The following is an 18,832-nucleotide window of genomic DNA, read 5'->3' as shown; positions in this document are numbered from 1 at the left end:
TTCACACATAGAGTATTTTACTGACACAGAATATAGCTGGCATCTATAGGATTCAACACTATACTCAGCTCCACCTGAAGCTTATATGTAATATGCTGTCATATACTCACCTGTAAATGTAATCAGAATCAGATTCAAGATCATTATCACTGATATATGCCGTGATGTATGTTGTCTTGTGGCAGCAGTACAGTGCAATACATAAAATAACCATGTGTTACAGCGGTGGTCTGCAGAACAGAGCATCTCTGAATGCACAACATATCAAACCTTGAAGTGGATGGGCTACAGCAGCAGAAGACCATGAACATATACTCAGTGGCCTCTTTATATAGGTGCAGGGCACACTTAACAAAGTGGTCACTGAGCGCAGATGGCCATATGCGTCAGCTACTGATCAGCACAATATAGTTTACTGTATGTAAAAGATGTGATAGGGCAATAATGGTTTACATAAGTATAAGCTCCCAACCATTGAGCACATCTACATGAGACGTTGCTATAGAAAAGCAGCATCCATCTTCAAAGATCCTCACCACCCAGGCCGTGTTCTCTTCTCACTGCTGCCATTGGGTAGAAGGTACAGGAGCCTCAGGACTCTCCTCACCAGGTTCAAGAACAGTTATTCCCCCTCAACTATCAGGCTCTTAAACAAAAGGGAATAACTATACTCCTTTAAGGACTTTTTTATCTTGTTATTTCATGCTCATTATTTATTATCTGCATTTGCACAGTTTGTTTACAGTTCACAGTCCCGTTTACAGTTACTGTTCTATAGATTTGCTAAGTATGATGGCAGAAAAAGAATCTCAGGGTTGTATGTGGTGACGTATGTACTCTGATAATAAATTTTACTTTGAACTTTGAAGCTGCTGCTCAGCTGCATATAGATGGTTCTATACATTTAATGTGTCCCAGCCCATATAAATAACTGCAGGTGTCATCTGTGTCTTGGGATATTGTTCATTACTATGTACTTCTGTTGCAGGCCGGTGCAAAGCAGATTAAAATTTGTGGCAGATATGGCTCAGTGCAATATTGATTACTGAATCTGTCAGCTGTGAATCAGTTCAATGTTGATTTCAGTATCTGGGAATTGTGACTCACTGCAGTATAGATGATTATACATGTCAGTTGTGGCTCAGTGGAATATAGATAATTAGAACACGGAGCATAGAAGAGCACAGGACCTTCGGCTCACACTATTGTGCCATCTTTTAACCTACTCTAAGATCAATCTACCCTTTCCTTCCCACATAGCCCTCTATTTTTCTAATATCCATTTAAGAATCTCTTATATGTCCCTAATGTGTCTACCTTTACCACCACATCAGGCAGTGCATTCTACGCATCAATCACTCTCTTTTAAAAAAATCTGCTTCTGACATCCCACTATATAAATATCCAAACACTTTATAACTATGCCATATCATATTAGCCATTTCTACCCTGGGAAAAAGTTAATGGCTGCTCACTCAACCTATACCTCTTATCATCTTGTACACCTCTATTAAGTTGCCTCTCATTCTCCTTCACTCCAAAGAATGCTCAACCATTCCTCATAAGACACACTCTCTAATCCAGGCAGTGTCCCAATCTCCTCTGCACCCTCTCTAAAACTTCCACATCTTTCCTATAATGAGGCGACGAGAACTGAACACAATACTCCAAGTGTGTTCTAACCAGGGTTTTATAAAGCTGAAACATTACCTCAAGGCTCTTAAACTAATGAAGGCCACACACCATACATCTTTTTAACCACTCTGTATAACTATAATTTATACTGTCCTGATCACCGTAATCAAAATTGTCCTGATCCTTAAGCTTGTACATTAATAACAAATGCATAAGGGTGAGGAACAGGACAATATTGATTACTTCACAAGTCAGCTGTGGCTCGGTTTATATAATTCAGAACATGTGTAGATCAGGTTGTTGATGCCTGGGTTGAGTTGTCCTCCGACCATGATGAATGATCGCTGGTACTGTAAAATGACTGTGTCAACCACTGCACTACAGTGATTGTGATATGTCCACTGAATGCTTGGTCTTTATATACTTTTTGATCATCTGATTCGACATCATTTCAGAAATGGAATTGTGATATGGGGAGGAAATCTCATCGCTGATTGGTTGAGTCTCGAACTTTGTTCATTGCCCGCAACAGCTCATAAATAGGATCAAGGTCTACGTGATTGTTTACAGAACTGTTCACAGAAAACCACACTTCTAAAAATTCCCTTACGTACAGCGCTTACTTGCACCATGACTTTCAATGATGCCCAGTTGGATTTGTGTCCTTCTCGAGCTTCATGATGGCAGAATATAGTTAAAATGGTAAGACTCTTGGCAGTGTGGAAGATCAGAGGGATCTTGGGGTCCGAGTCCATAGGACACTCAAAGCTGCTATGCAGGTTGACTCTGTAGTTAAGAAGGCATACGGTGCATTGGCCTTCATCAATTGTAAGATTGAGTTTAAGAGCTGAGAGGTAATGTTGCAGCTATATATTACCTTGGTCAGACCCCACTTGGAGTACTGTGCACAACTCTGGTTGCCTCACTACAGGAAGGAGGTGGAAACCATAGAAAGGCTGCAGAGATTTACAAGGATGTTGCCTGGATTGCTGAGCATGCCTTATGAGAATAGGTTGAGTGAACTTGGCCTTTTCTCCTTGGAGCGACAGAGGATGAGAGGTGACCTGATAGAGGTGCACAAAATAATGAGAGGCATTGATCGTGTGGATAGTCAGAGGCTTTTCCCCAGGGCTGAAATGGATAGCATGAGAGGGCACAGTTTTAAGGTGCATGGAAGTAGGTATCGAGGAGATATCAGAGGTAAGTTTTTTTTTTACGCAGTAAGTGGTGAGTGTGTGGAATGAACTGCCGGTGGCAGTGATGGAGGTGGAAATGATAGGGTCTTTTAAGAGACTCCTGGATAGCTACATGGAGCTTAGAAAAATAGAGGGCTATGGGTAAAGCCTGGGTAGTTCTAAGGTAAGGACATGTTCGGCACAGCTTTGTGGGCTGAAGGGCCTGTATTGTGCTGTGGGTTTTATATGTTTCTATGTGTTTTCTATGAAGAGTTGGCCATGCGACTTTACAGCCAGCTGATGTTCATAGACCCTTGTGGGTAGTTTTCTCCCAGTTTGGCAACGTAATATTTGCTGCAGTCCCCACATTTGATTTTGTAAACCACATTGGTCTTGTCTAATAGCTTGCTCAATACATTCAAAATATCTTGAAAATGATGACCTGACTGCTCCAAAAGCATAGATTTTCTGTCGTGATCAAGTAAACAGCAACATTGAGGCGAGTACTTTGCAGACCAAAAGAACAAACCAAGCTATTGCCAAGATCGGAGAACAACTCAACCCAACCAGCTCGTTCTATGGTTCAGCTGTGACTCTTCAGTATAGTAAGCATCAACAATGGGTTTTTTAAATAAGGAATGCTACATTCTGCACTATGTCTTAGTGCTAGATTACCACAAACAGAAGGTAAGGTTCATTATAATGATGGTTTCTACACGTTGTGGCTTCAGTGAATGCGAGTGTGGTGAACTACATTTACCTGTCTGGACACACCCCTCTGCTGACTGCTCCTGTGGCTCCTCCCACAGACCCCTGTATAAAGGCAGTTGGAGGCACTGCTCCTCCCTCAGTCTCCAGGATGTTGTGTGGTCGTTTCTTGCTACTAATTGTGGTCTCTTGCAGCTAATAAAAGCCTATCATTCGCCTCTCATCTCCGAGAGTTATTGATGGTGCATCAGCGAGATATTAAATGCATCAGAAGTGGCCAATTATAATATAATAGGCAGCTCAGTGCAGTGTGGGCAATGGATGTACCTCATTAAGAGGTACCTAATAAAATGGCCTCTGAATGCATATTCATTTTTGTGACTGAAATTGGTAAATGCTTACATGATTTCTCAGCACTGTTTGATCAAACATGGAAATAGTTAAGAGTTCATGATCTCAGAGAGGAAAGAGTGCTTACCTCTGGAATAGTCGTGCCCCAGGCATACACTCCTTGATCAGGGTAATCACCATTTAGATATGCTAGAACTCTCTTGACATTTGGTTGGCTGTACAGAAGCCTTTGATTGGAGACCATCTTGCTGAGAACTGATGGGCGTTCCTTCATTAGTATATTTTGGACTTCCGACAGATGCATCTAAGAGATAAGCGTGTTGGTATGTTAATATGTTAAGTCCATGTTAAGTCTGCACAGTTGTAATTGCTGAGAATGTCAGGCAGGAAAACGTTCAATGTCCAAACTAAGAAACTTGGAGATATTTTTCCTTAGCATGTAGGCTGAGGAAAGAGCTGCACCTGGAGTTGCAATCTACTACATCAAGGCCCTTGCAGCTTATTGTCTACCTGCCCTGCACTTAATCTGAAACCCATATTCTACATTGTTTTTTTTTCCTTTAATGTATGGAATAATCTTACTGAAATGCAAACAAAATACTTTCACTGCATCTTGGTACAAATATTAATTAAGAATGCTAATGTATAGAGTTTAAAAGCGAGAAGAGTTTAAAAGGATACGGTTATTTCTTCAGTGGTTTGATTGAGGCATAACTGCACAAGCACGTGGACGTCAGCTAGTTAGAACAGCGAGAAAAGTTTAAAAGGAGACAGCTTTATACAGCAGGCACAGGAGAAAATGTAGGAGTAGAGGGAGACAGAGTAGGAGGGCTTTGGTTCAATTGGGCTTTGGCGATAACGGGTCGAGGCAAGGTAGGTGGCCTGTGTAGAATACAGACAGGGAGTATGTGTGTGAGGCCAGTGTTCTGTGCTTAGTGTCAGATGTGGGAGGACCTGGAGACTCCCAGCCACCCGGATAGCCTCACCTGCGCCAGGTGTGTTGAGCTGCAGCTCCTGAGGGACAGTGTTAGGGAACTGGAGATGCAGCTCAATGACTTTCATCTGGTCAGGGAGAGTGAGGAGGTGATATATAGGAGCTACAGGCAGGTAGTCACACCAGGCCCTCAGGAGACAGATAAGTGGGTAACAGACAGGAGAGGGAAGGGCAGGAAACAGATGCTAGAGATACCCTTGTGGCTGTCCCCCTTAACAATAAGTACTCCTGCTTGAGTACCGTTGCGGGGGGACGGGCTACCTGGGGAAAGCAACAGTGGTCGTGCCTCTGGCACAGAAGGGTAGGAAAGGAAGAGGATGGCAGCAGTGATAGGGGTCTCTATAGTTAGGGGGTCAGACAGGCGATTCTGTGGGTGCAGGAAAGAAACACAGATGGTAGTTTGCCTCCCAGATGCCAGGGTCCGGGATGTTCCTGATCACGTCCATGATATCCTGAAGTAGGAAGGAGAACAGCCAGAGGTCATGGTACATATTGGTATCAATGACATAGGTAGGAAAAGGGAGAAGGTCCTGAAAACAGACTACAGGGAGTTTAGGAAGGAAGTTGAGAAGCAGGACCACAAAGGTAGTAATCTTGGGATTACTGCCTGTGTCACATGACAGTGAGTTTAGGAATAGGATGAGGTGGAGGATAAATGCGTGGTTGAGAGATTGGAGCAGGGGGCAGGGATTTAGAATTCTGGATCTTTGGGACCTCTTTTGGGGCAGTTGTGACCTGTACTAAAAGGATGGGTTGCATTTGAATCTGAGGGGGACCAATATCCTGGCAGGGAGAAAGAGGTGGGTGGTTCACAAATAGAGAAAGCTTGGTGACAGTGTGAGAGGGAGGGTAGGCAGGTGATAGAGAAGTGACACGCTCAGACTGATGGTTTGAGTTGTGTCTATTTTAATGAAAGGAGTATTATGAATAACATGGTTGAGCTGAGAGCGTGGATCAGTACTTGGAGATATGATGTTGTAGCCATTACAGAGACTTGGATGGTTCAGGGACAGGAATGGTTACTTCGAGTGCCAGGCTTTAGATGTTTCAGAAAGGACAGGGAGGAAGGCAAATGAGGTGGGGACATGGCACTGTTGATCAGAGATAGTGTCAAGGCTGCAGAAAAGGAGGAAGTCATGGAGGGATTGTCAACTGAGTCTCTGTGGGTGGAAGTTAGGAACAGGAAGGGGTCAATAACTCTACTGCGTGTTTTTTATAGACCACCCAATAGTAACAGGGACATAGAGGAGCAGATAGGGAAGCAGATTTTGGAAAAGTGTAATAATAACAGGGTTGTCATGGTGGGAGATTTTAATTTCCCAATATCAATTGGCATCTCCCTAGAGCAAGGGGTTTAGATGGGTTGGAGTTTGTTAGGTGTGTTTAGGAAGGTTTTCTGACACAATATGTAGATAGGCATACAAGAGGAGAGACTGTACTTGATCTGGTATTGGGAAATGAACCTGGTCAGATTTGTGGATCCAGAACTGGCTTGCCCACAGAAGGCAAAGAGTGGTTGTAGAAGGGTCATGTTATGCATGGAGGTGAGTGACAAGGGGTGTGCCTCAGGGATCTGTTCTGGGACCCCTACTCTTCGTGATTTTTGTAAATGACCTAGATGAGGAAGTGGAGGAATGGGTTAGTAAATTTGCTGATGATACAAAGGTTAGGGGTGTTGTGGATAGTGTGGAGGGCTGACAGAGTTTACAGCAGGACATTGATGGGATGCAAAACTGGGCTGAGAAGTGGCAGATGGAGTTCCACCCAGTTAAGTGTGAAGTGGTTCATTTTGGTAGGTCAAATATAATAGCAGAATATAGTATTAATGTTAAGACTCTTAGTAGCGTGGAGAAGCAGAGGGATCTTGGGGTCCGAGTCCATAGGACACTCAAAGCTGCTGTGCAGGTTGACTCTGTGGTTAAGAAAACATATGGTGCATTGGCCTTAAAGTTCTGAGATGCAACAGGACTTGGGAGTCCTCATGCAGGTTACCCTTAAGGTTAACCTCCAGGTTGAGTGGGTGGTGAGGAAGACGAATGCAATGTTGGCATTCATTTCTAGAGAAATAGAGTATAGGAGCAGGGATGTGATGTTGAGGTTCTATAAGGCACTGGTAAGACCTCTCTTGGAATACTGTGTGCAGTTTTGGGCTCCTTATTTAAGAAAGGATGTGCTGACGTTAGAGAGGGTTTAGAGAAGATTCACTAGAATGATTCCGGGAATGAGAGGGTTAACATACAAGGAACGTTTGACCGCTCATGGACTGTACTCCTTGGAGTTTAGAAGAATGAGGGGGGACTTCATAGAAACATTTCGAATGTTGAAAGGCATGGACAGAGTGGATGTGGCAAAGTTGTTTCCCATGGTGGGGGAGTCTAGTATGAGAGGACATGACTTGAGGATTGCAGGGCGCCCATTCAGAACAGAGATGTGAAAAAACTTTTTTAGCCAGAGGGTGGTGAATCTACGGAATTTGTTGCCACGGCAGCAGTGGAGGCCAAGTCATTGGGTGTATTTAAGGCAGAGATTGATAGGTATCTGAGTAGTCAGTGCATCAAAGGTTATGGTGATAATTGACAATAGACAGTAGGTGCAGGAGCAGGCCATTTGGCCCTTCCAGCCAGCACCATCATTCACTGTGATCGTGGCTGATCATACACAATCAGTACCCCATTCCTGCCCTCTCCCCATATCCCTTGACCCCGCTATCTATAAGAGCTCTATCTAACTCTCTCTTGAATGCACCCAGAGACTTGGCCTCCACTGACTTCTAGGGTAGAGCATTCCACATATCCACCACTCTCTGAGTGAAAAAGTTTTTCTGTATCTCTGTTCTAAATGGCCCACCCCTTATTCTTAAACTGTGGCCTCTAGTTCTGGACTCATCCATCAGTGGGAACATGCTTCCTGCCTCCAGTGTGTCCAATCCCTTAATAATCTCATATGTTTCAATCAGATCCCCTCTCATCCTTCTAAATTCCAGTGTATACAAGCCCAGTCGCTCCAATCTTTCAACATATGACAGTTCTGCCATTCCGGGAATTAACCTTGTGAACCTACGCTGCGCTCCCTCAATAACAAGAATGTCCTTTCTCAAATTTGGAGACCAAAACTGCACACAATACTCCAGGAGGAGGAAGGCGGGGGAATGGGACTAAAGGGGAGATTGGATCAGCTCATGTGGAGCTCGATGGGTCGAATGGCTGACTTCTGCTCCTTTGTCTTGTCTTATGGTCTAATCAATCATGGGATTGAGCTTAGTAGCCGAGAGGTAATGTTACAGCTAATTACGACCCTGGTCAGACCCCACTTGGAGTACTGTGCTCAGTTCTGATCGCCTCACTACAGGAAGGATGTGGAAGCCATAGAAAGGGTGCAGAGGAGATTTACGGGGATATTGCCTGGATTGGGGAGCATGCCTTATGAAAACAGGTTGAGTGAACCTTTTCTCCTTGGAGCGAAGGAGGATGAGAGGTGACCTGATAGAGGTGTATAAGACGATAAGAGGCATTGATCGTGTGGATAGTTAGAGGTTTTTTTCCCAGGGCTGAAATGGTTGCCACAAGAGGATACAGGTTTAAAGTGCTGGGGAGTAGGTACAGAGGAGATATCAGGGGTAAGTTTTTTACTCAGAGAGTGGTGAGTGCGTGGAATGGGCTGCCAGCAACGGTTCTGGAGGCGGATATGATAGGGTCTCTTGAGGCTTTTAGATAGGTACATGGAGCTTAGAAAAATAGAAGGCTATGGGGAAGTCTAGTAATTGTGCGCTATAACAGCTGCTTAGTAGTGCTTGCACAGTACCAAGCAGAAGAACAGAAGGTAGGGATATGTTTGGCACAACTTTGTGGGCCGAAGGGCCTGTATTGTGCTGTAGGTTTTCTGTGTTTCTATGTTTCTATAAATGCTAACATTGCACTTACCTTTTTCACCACTGATTCAACCTGCAAGTTAACCTTTAAGGAATCCTACACGAGGACTCCCAAGTCTCTTTGCCCTCCGTTTAGAAAATAGTCTACACTTTTATTTCTTCTACCAAAGTGCATGGCCACACACTGTTTTCTATCTGCCATTTCTTTGCCCACTCTCCAAATCTAAGATTGCTTCCTCCCTGCTTCCACAACACTACTTGTCCATCTATCTATCTTTGTATCATCCACAAACTTGTCCACAAAGTCATCAATTAAGTCATCCAAATCATCGACATATAACATACAAAGAAGTGGTCCCAACACTGACCCCTGCGGAACACCATTAATCACTGGTAGTCAATCAGAAAAGGCTTCCTTTATTCCCACTCTTTACCTCCTGCCAATTGGTCAATCCTCTATCAATGCTAGAATCTTTCCTGTAATACTATGGGCTTATAGGTTGTTTAGCAGCCTTATGTGTGGTACTTTGTCAAAGCCCTTCTGAAAATCCAGTACAAAACATCCACTGAATCTCCTTTGTCTATTCTACTTGTTATTTCCTCAAATAATTCCAAACAGATTTGTCTGGCAAGATTTTCCCTTGAGGAAACCATGCGGGCTACGGCCTATTTTATCACGTTCCTCGAAGTACCCTGAGACCTTATCCTTAACAATCAACTCCAACATTTTCCCAACTACTGAGCTCAGACTAAGTGGCCTATAATATCCCTTATCCTGCATCCCTCCCTTCTTGAAGAGTGGAGTGACATTTGCAATTTTCCAGTCCTCCGGAACTATGCCAGATTTTTAGACTTGGTAATGGGTTCAGGTTTGACTTCAATGTATGGATGCACATTGGGTAACTTTCTACCTTTATGAATGCCATTGCCTACATTAAGCATTCAAGATCATAAAATTATGTAGATGTAAAGCACAATGACAGATATTATCCAAATCTCAATAAAGCATTTACAACCATGCCAATGTAAACTTTTCCTTTTATTATCCCTCAGTTTCAGACCACCAAACTATTCACAGCATTTTCAACTTCCCTGTCACTATTCAGATACAATTAGAATCAGAATCATGCTTTTATTGTCTCTCTCTTACATGATGTAAACATTGGGTGGAGGAGCAACATCTTGTATTCTGTTTGGGTACCTGCCAACCTGATGACATGAGTATCAATTTCTCCATCTGGTAAACAATTTTTGCTACCCCCTCCCTCTAATCCCCAATCTGACCTTTGACATCTACTCATGTGCCTATGTCTTCCACTGGGTACCCTCCCCCTTCCATTTCTCCTATGGTCCAGTTTCCTCTTCCATCAGAATCCTTCTTCTCCAGCCCTTGAACTTCCTCACCCTCCTGGTTTCACCTATCACCTTCCAGTTTGCCTCTTACCCCATTCCCCACCTCTTTATTCTGGCATCCTTCCCTTCTTTCTCAGCCCTGATGAAGGGTCTCAGTCCAAAATATCGACTGTTTATTCATTTCCATACATGCTGCCTGACCTGCCAAGCTCCTCCAGCATTCTTTGTGTGTTGCTTCAGATTTCCAACATCTGCAGACTTAATGATGTGATATTTGTTGTTCTGTAGCAGCAGTGCAGTGTAAAGACACAAACGTGCTTTAAGCTACAATGACAGGATCCCTCATAGCAGGCTAATCCAGAAGGTTATGAATTTTAGTCTTAAATGGGGACAGAAGCAAAGAAATGGCCACCTACCTCCATGTTCTGTACATCCTCCGTGAGTCTCACTTCCTCTGGGGAAGGCTTCGTCCACCCACCCTCCACTACCACAGGCTGAACCGGACACTTTGTTGGAACCATGTTGGCAGGGTCCATTGATCCCACCCGCCTCCCTGTGAAAAACATTTGTAATGGAAGTATTTTAAAATTCAGTACATGTTCTTTTCCTGATTCGGTAAAGGGGTACCCATGTACATATCTGCGAACAAAGGAGTCACTATACATGTGTTAAACCACAAGAAATCACTTTATTAGAATGAATACAAATGCAATACAGAGAGAAAAGCAAAAAATTACTGAACTAGTCATACAGAGACGACCATAATACTTGTTGGTCCATGGCCTCCTTGTGTGGCCAGATGAGGCCACACTCAGGGTGGAACAGCAACACTTTACATTCCACCTGGGTAGCCTCCAACCTGATGACATGAACATCAGTTTCTCCTTCCAGTAACTTTTCCCTTCTCACTTCCCTCTTCTTCTAATCCCCACTCCGGCCTCTTACCTCTTCTCACTTCCCATGGTTCCCCTACTCCATCCCTTTTTCCTTTGCTCCACTCTCCTCTCCTATCAGATTCCTTCATCTCCAGCCCTTTACCTTCCCACCCACCTGGCCTCACCTATCACCTTCTAGCAGTCCTCCTTTCCCTCCCCCACCCACCTTTTTATTCTGGTGTCTTCCCCCTTCCTTTTCAGTCCTGAGGAAGGGTCTCGGCCTAAAATATTGACTGTTTAATCATTTCAAAAGATGCTGCCTGACCATCTGAGTTACTCCAGCATTTTGTGTGTGTTGCTTTGCATTTCCCAGCATCTGCAGAATCTCTCGTGTCCATAGCACTTATAATCCACCTAATGAGCCAACCTGTACAATATTAGAGGGAAAGTACAGATCCTCTCACAATCTCTCCCTCCCTCCCTCCCCCTCTCCCTTTCCCTCTCTCTCTTCCTCTCTCCAACTCTCTCAATGTACTTCTCCTTACATAAGAACACAAGACATAGGCACAGAATTAGTCCATTTGGCCCATCCAGTCTGCTCCACCATTCAATCATGGCTGATCCTTTTCTCCCCTCCTTAGCCCCATTCCCCAGCTTTCTCTCGGTAGAAGCCATGTTGAATCAAGAACCTATCAAGCTTTGCTTTTCACATTTACTTCGCCTAGTTCTTTCAACATTCGAAAAGTTTCAATGAGATCCCCATCTTCCTTCTAAATTCCAGCAAATACAGACCCAAAGCTATCAAGCGTCCCTCATATAATAACCTTTTCATTCCTGGAATCATCCTTGTGAACTGCCTTTGGACCCTCTCCAATGCCAGCGCATCATTTCTTAGATAAGGTGCCCAAAATTGTTCACAATACACCAGTGCCTTATAAAACCTCAGCATCATATCCCTGCTCTTGTATTCAAGACCCCTTGAAATGAATGCTAACATTGCATTTACCTTCCTCACCACCGACTCAACGTGCAAGTTAACCCTTAGCGTGCTCTGTACACAGACTCCCAAGTCCCTTTGTAGCTCAGATTTTTGGATTTTTCTCCCCATTTAGAAAATTGTCTGCACATTAATTTTTTCTGTGAAAATATATGACCATGCATTTTCCAACATTGTATTTCACTTTCCACTCTCTTGCCCATTCTCCTAATCTGTCCTGCAGCCTTCCTGCAACACTACCTGCCCCTCCACCAGTCTTCATATCATCTGCAAACTTAGCAACAAAGCCAACTATTCCATCATCTAACTTATTGATTTAGAGCATAAAAAAGCGGTCCCAATACTGACACCTGCTCTCCAATTCTAGTACTAAATGTGACCCAGCGTAAGAGATGATTCTACCCTTACAGAAAGAAATTGTCCCTTCTGTACCCTTCAGAACATGAAAATAACTATTACCCCAGTACCATAAGACACCATTTGGTACCTGTACCTGCACAATCACAAACATGTTTTCATCATTATCTTCTCTCAAGGCTGTAGACTTGTACTCCTTTAACTTCCACAAAACTATCCCACTCCGGTTTAATCCCATTTTCTCTCACAGACTTCCATTTCATTAATTAACTTATTCAATTTAAAGATACAGTTTTCTCTTACAGACTTCCATTTAATTACTTGATTTACTTAATGATACAGTACCAAACAGGCCCTTTCAGCCCAATGAGCTCCCCAATTCAACCGTAGACTAATCACGGGACAATTTACAACGACCAATTAACCTACCAACCAGTATATCTTTGGACTGTGGGAGGAAACCAGAGCTCCTGAAGAAAACCCACACTATCACAGGGAGAAACATACAAACTCCTTATGGAACTCCGAACTCTGATGCCTGAAGCTGTGATAGCGTCGCACTAACCACTACGTTTCTGTGGTGACCATTTTGTTTTAGCATATAACCAGGAGGAATCACATTTAACTCTTTCCTTATAACACCGAAGCAACATAACCCCCCGACACTTTCTCAAATAATCTACATATGGATTCAAAAGAAGGAGGAAATGAGCCTGATTTTAAATAGGGGCCTCAAAGGGAACACTACACTCTGATTTTCATGGGCACATTTGGTTGGGTTGGCCCAGAGGGCATCATTACTGAATTCAAAGTTCAAAGTAAATTCATTATCAAAGTACATATATATTATTATATACTACTGAGAATTTTTTTTTACAGGCACTTACAGAAACAAAAGAGTTTTGCAAAAAACTATATATAAGCATACAAAGACCAGCAAATAATATGCAAAAGAGGATAAACATCAAAAAATTCTGAGAACATGAATTATAAAGAGTTCTTTAAAGTGAGTCTTTAAATTGTACAATGCGCTTGGTTAACTTGGTAGTGTGTTGGCTAGCACAATGCTTTACAGTACCAGCGACCTGGCTTCAATTCACCACAGTACGTAAGAAGTTTGTACGTTCTCCATCATGACTGCATGGGTTTCCTCTGGGTGCTCCAGTTTCCTCCCTCAGTCCAAGGACAGACCATTTGGTAGGTTAATTAGTCATTGTAAATTGTCCTACGATTAGGCTCGGGTTAAATTGGGGGACTGCTGGGCAGTGCAGCTCGAGGGGCCTTAAGGCCTGTTCTGTGCTGGATCTCAATAAATAAATAAACAGTTCAGAGAATGATGATTGAAGTTGTCCACATCATTTCAAGAGCTTAATGGTTGTAGGGTAATAACTGTTGCTGAACCTGATGGGGGTGGTGACTGAAACACGGAGGCATAGTGGTTAGTGTAACTCTTTACAATGCCAGCGATCGTGCTCCAATCCCACCACTATCTCTCCGGTATTTACATGTTCTCTCCGTGACCATGTAGGTTTCCTCTAGGTGCTTTGGTTTCCTCCCACATTCCAATGACATGCGGGTTAGACGAGCTGTGGGCGTGCTATGTGGATGCCAGAAGTGTAGTGAAACTTGCAGGCTGCCCCCAGCACTTCTTTAGACTGTGTTGGTCGTTGATGTAAAACGTTGCATTTCACTGTATGTTTCGATGATCAGCGGACATCTGACAATAAAACTAATCTCTAAATCTTTATCTGACATCTGTACCTCCTGCCCACTGGTAGTAGCAAGAATAGGGCATGGCCTGGATGGTGGGGGTCTTTGATAATTGATGTCAGTTTGTTGCAACACTCCATGCTATTACCCTTCAACCATCAGGCTTCTGAACCAGAGTGGATAACTTCACTTATCCCAGCACTGAACTGATTCCACAACTTACGGCCTCACTATTAAAGACTCTAAAATTTATGTTCTCAGAATTAATGTTTTTTTTGTAATTATTATTTTGTTCTTTTTCTTTTTGTATTTGAATAATCTGTTGTCTTTTGCACATTGGTTGTCTGTCTTTGTGTACAGTTTTTCCTTGATTCTATTGAGTTTCATTGTATTTACTGTGAATGCCCACAAGAAAATGGATCTCAGGGTAGTACAAGATGACATTCTCTCAGCAGTCACCTTATTAAGTACATCTGCATAATTATACAAATATCTGATATGTTTCTAGTAAGATGGCAGCATACTAGGATGCAGCCAACAACAAGAGTTGCTTTTCATTCTTTACATCTTTTTTATGATTGCAAGACTCTGCTTATTATCTGGAATATTGAGTACTAGCGAGTTGCTGGATAGCGGTAGTGCTGGGCTCGTTGTGCACCGTGTTACAGCATGTTTCATCCACTTAGGGAAGAGGCGTCATAGGCAGTGCCTGGTCCAACAGATGGTGTGGTGATTGATCTGGACGTTTTGTTGTCATTGCAAGACCCTGTTGGACATTGGTAATGTAGAATACTAAAAGTCCAATTTGTAGGTTCATTGGCGAGACCAAAAAAAAAGTGGGGGAGCTGTGTGGCCTCGGTTGTGCCACGAACCAGACCTTTATGCTTGGGATCAGCTGTTGCAGCTAACGAGGAAGGAGACACCAGAGCTGGCTGTATGCCATTGGATTTGGCGCTGAATTGGGGGGGCGTGGTTTGGCCCTTCCCATCGGTGCTGCCCTCCAGTGTTCGCTCTGTAGAAGATAAGCTCGATAGTGTTCATCTGTAGCTGCACTGCATGATATGAGGAATTGCTGAGGCTTGTTCTTGCAGAAATGTGGCTCCAGGACAATGTCCATACACCATTAATCTGCAGGCATGATACCCAGGGCCTTGGGCTATATTATTAGTTTTATATTATTTTTTGTAACAGTATATTTTTCTGCTATAATAATTATATGTGCTCTATATGTTGTGTGTGAGTGTTGGTACTGTGTTTTGCACCTTGGCCCCAGGGGAACACTATTTTGTTTGGCTGTGTTCATGGATATAGTTAATGACAATTAATCTTGAACTTGAAACAAATCAGCCAATAATGTGGCAGCAACTCATACATAAAAGCATTCATACATAGTCAAGATGTATAGTCATTGTGCAGACCAAGCATGGGAATGGGGAAGAAATGTGATCTAAGTGACTTTGGCCGTGGAATGACTGTAAGAGCCAGACAGGGTGGTTTATGTATCTCCGAAACCGCTGATCTCCTGGGATTTTCACACTCAACAGTTTCTAGAGTTTACAGAGAATGCTTTGCGAAACAATGAAGCATCCAGTGAGCGGAAGTTCCGTCAGTGAAAATGCCTTGTTAATTAGAGAGCTCAGAGGAGAATGGCCAGACTGGTTCAAGCTGACAGTAACTCAGATAACCACATATTACAATGGTGGTGTGCAGAAAAGCATCTCTGAATGTACCACATGTCAAACTTTGAAAGTGGTGGACCACAGGAGCAGAAGACCACAAACATACAGTCAATGGACATTTTACTAGATACAGGAGGTATCACATCATGTGGCCACTGAACAATATGTACTTTGATAATAAATTTACTTATAACTTAGAGACCCACTCAGTGGTGGGGAGGACTCTCCCTGTGATGGACTGATGTGAATAGAACTCAGGAAGTGAATAACCTAAGAGAGCTTAACCTAAGGATACAGAGTCCACTTTCGAGTTCATTACCTTGAAGGTGGCGTATCTTGTGCTTCATCATATCAAGATCAGAGAGAAACTTCTCCTTCTGCAGCCACTGTTTTCGTTGCATCCTCAGTCTTTTGTTCGACTCTGAAATTTAACAACAGCTGTAGTTACCATTTCACTGAATGCAGAACAGTAGATTAACATGATAAAGTCATTTTTATAAATTACTCATACACCAGAGCTGCTTTAAAATTAAGGCTTACTTGGCAAAGAAGATGCTGATTCGAAGGTGTTTATTCTATGTTAGCAGATCTCCCGAGGACTTAGCCACAATAACTGAGAAACTGATGTGAATCCACTTGTCTGCCCCAAGGGGCAAACTTCCCAATTTGTTAGGGCTAACATGAAAAGATGAAGTGGAAGACTCTGTATCTATTTCCGCTCAGGGAGACTGGGGGAGTATAATACTCTCCAATTCAAGATTCAAGATTATTTATTGTCATTCGTCAGTACACGAGCGTAAAGGAGAACAAAATGATTGTTACTCTGGATCCAAATCAGCCATAAAATAAATATAATAAGCATAAAGAACACATAGAAACACAATAAATATAAATACATATGATTAGCTTATATACATAGATAGATAGTATGTCCATAAAGTGACACTAGACACAGGAGTGTCTGTACAGAAGGTAACTGACAGGAAATGATGAAGTAGTGATGGTTGGAGTGGAGAGGTGGTTTAGTGAGTAGAGGTGGACTGGTGGTCCTGGTGTGGATGCCATGTAGCCTCCTTCTTTATGTATATAAGAAATCTTATGTACTTATATTTATTGTGTTTTCATTGTGTTCTTTATGTTATTCTGTTTCAGATCCAGAGTAACAATTATTTTGTTCATCTTTACACTGTGTACTGGAAATGACATTAAACAATCTTAAATCTTGAATCAGAATCAGAGTCAGGTTTATTATCACCGGCATGTGTCGTGAAATTTATTAAGCAAACACGAGGAAATCTGCAGATGCTGAAAATTCAAACAACAACACACACAAAATGCTGGTGGAACACAGCAGGCCAGGCAGCATCTATAGGGAGAAGCGCTGTCGACGTTTCAGGCCGAGACCCTTCGTCAGGACTAACCGAAAGGGCAGATAGTAAGAGATTTGAAAGTAGTGGGGGGAGGCGCACCAGCATTTTGTGTGTGGTGAAATTTATTAACTTAGCAGCAGCAGTTCAATGCAATACATGATAATATAGAAAGAACAAAAAAAGTAAATCGATTACAGTAAGTATATATGTAAATGTATATTAAATAGATTAAAAATAGTGCAAAACAGAAATAGTATTTTAAAAAAGTGAGGTAGTGTTTATGGGCTCAATATCTATTTAGAGGGTTCCTGAATCACTATGTATGCACCTTTAAGCTTCTGTACCTCGTTCCTGATGGTAACAGTGGGAAGAAGGCAAATTGACAAACAGTCCATGAGCAAGGTGGGTGGGATCCTTCATCATGTTACTGGCCTTTTCAGGCACTTTTCTGTATGCACTTCATGTCTTTGATGATTGGTAGGCTGGTGCTGGTGATGCATTGGTCAATTTTAACTACCCGTTGCAGAGCCCTCCTGTCTACTGCCGTGCAACCCTCGGCAGTGCCGTGCAGTGTAGTAAACACTCACTGTGAACCATGAGATTGGCTGCACAGAGAGGTGTACATTACAGAATGATAGAGTATGTGAAAGCAAGGGTTTGTGTAGGTTCCTTAAAGCAAATATGCGTTGCAAATACGTTGCAAATATGCATAGGTTGGTGTATGACAGAGAATCTGAATGTGAACGGAATTTACTGCAGACAAGTGTGATGTGTTACACTATGGGAGGACAAACCAGGGTAGAACTTGCATGGTCGGGCACTGAGGAGTGTGGGTACAACAGAGAGATCTGGGAATTTAGAACCATAATTCCTTGAAAGCGGCATCACAGGTAGATAGGAACATAAAGAGAGCTTTTGGCATGTAAGCCTTCATAAATCAAAGTATGCAGTACAAATGTTGTATTCTTGGGTTGAAGTTGTATAAAACTTTAATGAGGACTAATTTTGAGTATTTTGTACAGGTCTGGTCAGCACAAGAAAGATGTCAATAAAATTGAAAGAATGAAGAGAAAATTTGCAAGTATGGTGCCAGGACTTGAGGACCTGAGTCACAAGAAAAAGTTGAATAGGTTAGGGCTTTATTCCCTGGAGTGTAGAAGATTGAAAGGGTATTTGAGAGAAGTATACAAAATTATGAGAGGTAAAGAGAGGGTAAATGTAAGCAGGCTTTTCCACTGAGGTTGGCTGAGACTAAAACTAGAGGTCATGGGTTAAGGGTGAAAGGTGAAATGTTAAAGGAACATGAAGGTGGCAAGAATGTGGAGCGAGCTGCCAGGGGAGGTGGTGCATGTGGGTTTGATTTCAGCATTTAAATGGTTTGGATAAGTACACGGATGGAGAAGAATAGGTCCATGCAAAGGTCCATGGAACTAAGCAGGTTAATAGGGTGCCATAGACTAGATGGGCCGAAGGGCCTGCTTCTGTGCTCTAGCACTCTTTGACTCTAATGGTACAATATGTGAGAGCTAGTGTTTGTGTGAGTGCAGCAAGGCAGGTGTATGGTGCAAACATGCAGAGGTATAGTGTGTGAGACAGAATGGGGAAAGTTCATCAGTACAGTGTGTAACAACCAAGAGGACTACAACCTTGTCGTGGTTTGGAAGCTTGCGTGCCTCAATGACCCAGGGAGTTATGCTGGCTGGAGTCAGGGCTTTATGCTTTGGCTCTTGGTAGGGTCAGCCATACTGTACAGGACAAAG

The 18,832-nt window shown here is 42.8% G+C and overlaps 1 protein-coding gene across 8 annotated transcripts in view; it reads right to left on the bottom strand.

Annotated features, from left to right (window-relative positions):
• LOC132397404 (doublecortin domain-containing protein 1-like) overlaps positions 1 to 18,832 on the bottom strand; it is a 544,514-nt gene that overhangs the window by 46,633 nt on the left and 479,049 nt on the right. For all 8 annotated transcript variants that reach the window (XM_059976134.1, XM_059976131.1, XM_059976130.1 and 5 more), the window contains 3 exons: positions 16,022 to 16,123; positions 10,501 to 10,637; positions 3,997 to 4,173 (listed from right to left, as the gene is read on the bottom strand). In XM_059976134.1, coding sequence (XP_059832117.1) covers positions 3,997 to 4,173; positions 10,501 to 10,637; positions 16,022 to 16,123 — 416 coding nt within the window. The remainder of the gene's footprint in view (positions 1 to 3,996; positions 4,174 to 10,500; positions 10,638 to 16,021; positions 16,124 to 18,832) is intronic.

Source organism: Hypanus sabinus, chromosome 7 (assembly GCF_030144855.1).
Source record: "Hypanus sabinus isolate sHypSab1 chromosome 7, sHypSab1.hap1, whole genome shotgun sequence".
NCBI lineage: Eukaryota > Metazoa > Chordata > Chondrichthyes > Myliobatiformes > Dasyatidae > Hypanus > Hypanus sabinus.
This window is presented reverse-complemented; position numbering and strand designations above follow the sequence as displayed.